At 35.9% G+C, this 4,845-nt stretch overlaps 1 protein-coding gene across 2 annotated transcripts; it reads left to right on the plus strand.

Moving 5' to 3' along the window:
• The first annotated feature begins 209 nt into the window (after window positions 1-209).
• Window positions 210-4,370, plus strand: LOC127160054 (lymphocyte function-associated antigen 3-like). 2 transcript variants are annotated; one of them, XM_051102728.1, is made up of 6 exons: window positions 210-586; window positions 659-970; window positions 1,150-1,238; window positions 3,221-3,538; window positions 3,738-4,043; window positions 4,182-4,370. In XM_051102728.1, exons 3-6 carry the CDS (start codon window positions 1,187-1,189, stop codon window positions 4,331-4,333), a joined length of 828 nt encoding a protein of 275 aa, XP_050958685.1. In that variant the 5' UTR covers window positions 210-586; window positions 659-970; window positions 1,150-1,186; the 3' UTR covers window positions 4,334-4,370. The 2 variants fall into 2 exon arrangements, with proteins under 2 accessions (XP_050958685.1, XP_050958686.1); XM_051102729.1 differs by lacking the exons at window positions 210-586; window positions 659-970; window positions 1,150-1,238 and adding an exon at window positions 2,982-3,142.
• The last annotated feature ends 475 nt before the right edge of the window (window positions 4,371-4,845 follow it).

A 4,845-nucleotide genomic window follows, 5' to 3' on the forward strand; every position in this document is an offset into this window, starting at 1 on the left:
CTGTGTGCACTGCAGAAATAATCTGTCAAAGTCACTTTCTTAACTGCATGAGCTCAGTATGTGTGAGTGTACAGTTTAGGGGTGCAGGACTGCTTATCAGCTAACGTGAACGGATAATTTGATTTGGGCATACCAAACTTTTCTGTGAAACAAAGTAGAGCATATATCAACCAAAGAGGTCTATAATACATGGATAAAGCGTAAACACAATTTGACTGATTATTCTGGACCCAAGCATTTAAATGTAATATGCAAAAGCACACATATATGCATAAACAGTTGTGACCAGGAGTAAATTAACTCTATATACTATAAAATGTAGTTGCTGATATTCTCATAGACTGTAACATGTGACTTTGAGGAACTGACATTCAGCCATTTATAGCAGTTTGAAGACTTCAGGAAATGTTATCGTGGTCAGAGAAGTTCATCCATTAGACTCAGTATCTACAGTGTAAAGATACTGAAAGCATCAGGAGATTTTTAGTACATTAATGACACATTTTGGATCTGTGAAGTGTTTTTATCTCCTACTGTTGAAAAATGTTTCACACGTTCATTTTCTTCTGTTTGTGGCATGCGATTGGTAAGTTAAACATGTTTTTATGGCTTCAGGTTTAGTTCACTGTTGTTTCATCTTGTCTTGTGTTTTATGCAGATGGAGTAAAGATAGTGTCAGTGACAGAGGGAGATTCTGTCACTCTACACACTGATGTTATTGATACTGAGATACCAAGAATATGGTACGGACCTGAAAATACTCACATAGTCCTTCTGCATGATGAGGGGACATATCATATTGTGGATTATAATGATGAGATATTCAGAGACAGACTACAGATTGACAATCAGACTGGATCTCTGACCATCAGGAACATCAGAACCACAGACTCTGGACTTTATCAACTGATTAGTCGATTTTTAGGAGAAGAATTATTCAACGTTACAGTCTATGGTGAGTAGTTGAAACGTATGTACCCTGTCAAGTCATGTTTGAACAATAGATTTTTTAAAACCTCGTATATTTCAATATGTTCAAAGGATATTAACAGGCCACAGATACTGTTGATAGGGCTTTTGTTGATTATTCCCTCAATATTTCTGTAGTATGTAGTAATTTATTTCATTTTATTCTCTCATGTCTTCCAGCTCGTCTTCCCATTCCGGTCATCACCAGATACTCTACATGTTCTTCATCATCAGAGTCCAGATGTGTCTTGCTGTGTTCAGTGTTGAATGTGAGTGATGTGACTCTCTCCTGGTACAAAGGAAACAGTTTATTGTCCAACATCAGTGTGTTGTGGTTAATGTATTGACATGGAACTCATTTTTACCCTGATAGTTTTATTCTTACATCACTATAATAATATGTATTAATAACATAATAATATCAGTGAATAAATACATAGATACGCATTACTTATTCACAGTCCTAAATAGTCTAGTGGTAGAATTTTTGTCAGGTGAATTGAGTGATGGGTTTTTGGTTTCTAATCCACCCTTGCATGTTTTTTTTCCCTGTTATTAAAATCAAATACGTTCATCAGTGATCCTATATCAAGAGGAGGGACACGTTTCTGTGTATTTTGTTTAGGGTTGTTTTTTTTTAAGTGGTGGGGACATGTCCCACCTGTAAATTTTTCCTATGTATTTTAATGTGTCCTTTCTTCACTTCACATTTTTAGTTTTTGTATGTCACAGTGCACTTTCTCAATAAGACGTGTTTCTGTCTTCAGACCACATTCACTGTTGCAGTTTCACTGAAGCTGTGATTCGATTGGTCATCTCTGCTTTGGTGGGCGTGGCTACTGTTGCCATAGTCGTTTATGACATCAGATTCAAAAAACAAAGGAAGCTGAGAACATCACAGTCAGTCGCTGATGACCATGAATTAGTTGATCTTCTGAGTCATTTCTTGTCAAAAGTCCTGGAAATCACCTGGTCGAAAAAGAGCAAGAACCCCACTAGATGCTAATGTTGCAGTATGAATCAACTTTTGCTTCAGAATTTGTGTGATTTCTTTTTCAAATAAAGACTTTTGCTTTGCATATTTCACTTCTTTGAAGACGTTTGAAATCTAAAGCATGACATTTAATATTAAAGATTCTTCTTTGTTTAATCTGCTTGTCATTCAGTCAGAGGTGAATGGAGTCAGTCTGAACTGATCATCAGATACTAAAAGTTGTTTGTTTGAATGCCTGTAGGTTGTTAAAAGGTTGACCAACAAAAATACTGACCAGCTACAGAGAAGATCAGCAGAAAAAAATGTGTCAGATTAAGTCACTTCCTTTAAATGCATGAGCTCTGTAGCCTAAGTGAGTGTGTGGTTTATAGTTGATTGACAGGCTTATATCTGACTGGCTAAAGAGTACAAGTGACCTGCATGGGAGTTGTTCGCCATCAGAAAAGTCTAAATACACACACACAAATCCAAGGCGATTCACACAAGAATGGCGATTTGCACATTCATAGTCCATCATAAACTCATGAATTTAAAGCATTCAAACATTTTTGTACACATCAAGTGTACATCTGTGAATTGTTTTGCATCTGTGAAACATATTTTATAAATATATATTCCTATTTTGTGCATGTGAATGTTTTTTTTTTGTTTTTTTTTGCGCACGTGAATTAGGTTTTTGAGGCATGGGATTTGGGCTACGTGTGTTTTTCATTGTGTCTTTTGCGTGAATTATTATTGAGACTAATCTTGCTCCATAGACAAAAAGACTACAACAATATAACAAAAAAGGTTAGGGGTGCACGACTGCTTATCAACTAATGTGAACAGCTGATTTGATTTGCGCATAAATGCATAAACTACAACTATAACATTTTACTAAAAAATGTAGTATTGCTGATATTCTCATAGACTGTAACATGTGACTTGTCAGAGTAGGAAGAACTGACGTTCAGCCATTTATAGCAGTGTGAAGACTGAAGGAAATGTTATCATGATCAGAGAAGTTCATCCATTAGACTCAGTATCTACAGTTTTAAGATACTAAAAGCATCAGGAGATTTGTTACTAGATTAATGACACATTTCTGTTGTGGCTTTTTGGATCTGTGAAGTGTTTTTATCTCCTACTGGTGAAAAATGTTTCACGCACTCATTTTCTTCTGTTTGTGGCATCTGATTGGTAAGTTAAACAAGATTTTATGGCATCAAGTTTAGTTCACTGTTGTTTCATCTTGTTGTCTTGTTGTGTTTTATGCAGATGGAGTAAAGATAGTGTCAGTGACAGAGGGAGATTCTGTCACTCTACACGCTGATGTTAATGATACTGAGATACCAAGACGTTTTACAAATCATATAGAGTGGAGGTGGTTACAACCTGAAAATACTCACATAACCCTTTGGCGTAAGAAGGAGACATATCATATTAGATATCATTATGATAAGAGATTCAAAGGCAGACTTCAGATCAACAATCAGACTGGATCTTTGACCATCAGGAACATCAGAACCACAGACTCTGGGCTTTATCAAATGTACAGTCCACCCAGAAGAGAATCATTCAGTGTTACTGTATATGGTGAGTAGTTAAATTTAATGTATCCTTTCTTCACAGTGTTTTCACAACATATCGTTTAAAATCTCATATATATTGCAATATATTCAAAGGATATTAGCAGGCCACAGATACTATTGATAGGACATTAAATTAATGTATTTATCCCTCAATATTTCTATAGTATATAGTATTTATTTTACCTTATTATTTTGTTTTCCAGCTCATCTTCCCATTCCTGTCATCACCAGACACTCTACATGTTTTTCATCATCAGGATCATTACAGCAGAAATGTTCACTGCTGTGTTCAGTGTTGAATGTGAGTCATGTGAGTCTCTCCTGGTACAAAGGAAACAGTTTATTGTCCAACATCAGTGTGTCTGATCTCAACATCAGTCTCTCTCTACCTCTGGAGGTGGAATATCAGGATAAAAACACTTACAGTTGTGTGATCAACAATCCCATCAGCAACCGGACGCAACATCTGAACATCAGTGAAGTCTGTCAGACATGTGCAGGTATATCAGGTATGGTGATATTAATATTTATTCATAGAAAATGCAACATATAAATGTTTTTTTTTTTCTTTTAGTTAAGATCTTGTTGGTGTGTTTGTCACAACTTTAGTTATGGTTCTCAATAAAACCTTTTTTTCCTGTCCTCAGACTCTGTTCACTGTTGCGGTTTCACTGAAGCTGTGATTCGATTGGTCATCTCTGCTGTGGTGGGCGTGGCTACTGTTATCATAGTGGTTTATGACATCAGCTCCAGAAGAGCTGAACACAAGCGGAAAACATCACAGTCAGTCCCTGAATAATGAGCACTAGTATTACCCTCTTTCCCTTACATAAATCTGGAAGTATCAGGGATTTCTTCAGGGATTTCTTTTTTTTTTTTTCTACAATTTCTTATTTAGTTTTTAGACAATGATCAAAAGAATCTTGAAATGTAAAGTGACGTTTAACATTAAAGACTCTCCTTTGTTGAATCTGCTTGTTGTTTAGTCAGGACCAAACAGTCAGTTTGAACTGATCATCAGGAACTGATTCCCAGTAGATTGTTGAAGGGTTTCCTGAGATCATTTCATGCACTCAGATGCTGACATATTAACTATCTGTAAAGAATCTGTATCTGTGTGATGATGAAAAACAGGGACATTTGGAATACCCCCCTGGTTAATCATTCTTTGCCAAACAAAATTGAAATTTAAAATGCATATGTGCAAATAATTAAATAATTAGTTATTCAGACAAACCTGGTTAATAATACACCATGGTATGTACTGTAACATGTGACTAGGCATGTGCCGGTATCACATTTTCATGCTGC

This window comes from Labeo rohita, unplaced genomic scaffold, assembly GCF_022985175.1.
Source record: "Labeo rohita strain BAU-BD-2019 unplaced genomic scaffold, IGBB_LRoh.1.0 scaffold_284, whole genome shotgun sequence".
In the NCBI taxonomy this organism is placed as follows: Eukaryota; Metazoa; Chordata; class Actinopteri; order Cypriniformes; family Cyprinidae; genus Labeo; species Labeo rohita.

Coding starts and splice junctions, on each gene's coding strand:
- LOC127160054 (XM_051102728.1), top strand. CDS start 1,187: ATGTTCTTCATCATCAGAGTCCAGATGTGTCTTGCTGTGTTCAGTGTT. Junction 1,239..3,220: donor TGCTGTGTTCAGTGTTGAAT/GTGAGTGATGTG, acceptor TGTTTTATGCAG/ATGGAGTAAAGATAGTGTCA. Junction 4,044..4,181: donor GACATGTGCAGGTATATCAG/GTATGGTGATAT, acceptor TCCTGTCCTCAG/ACTCTGTTCACTGTTGCGGT.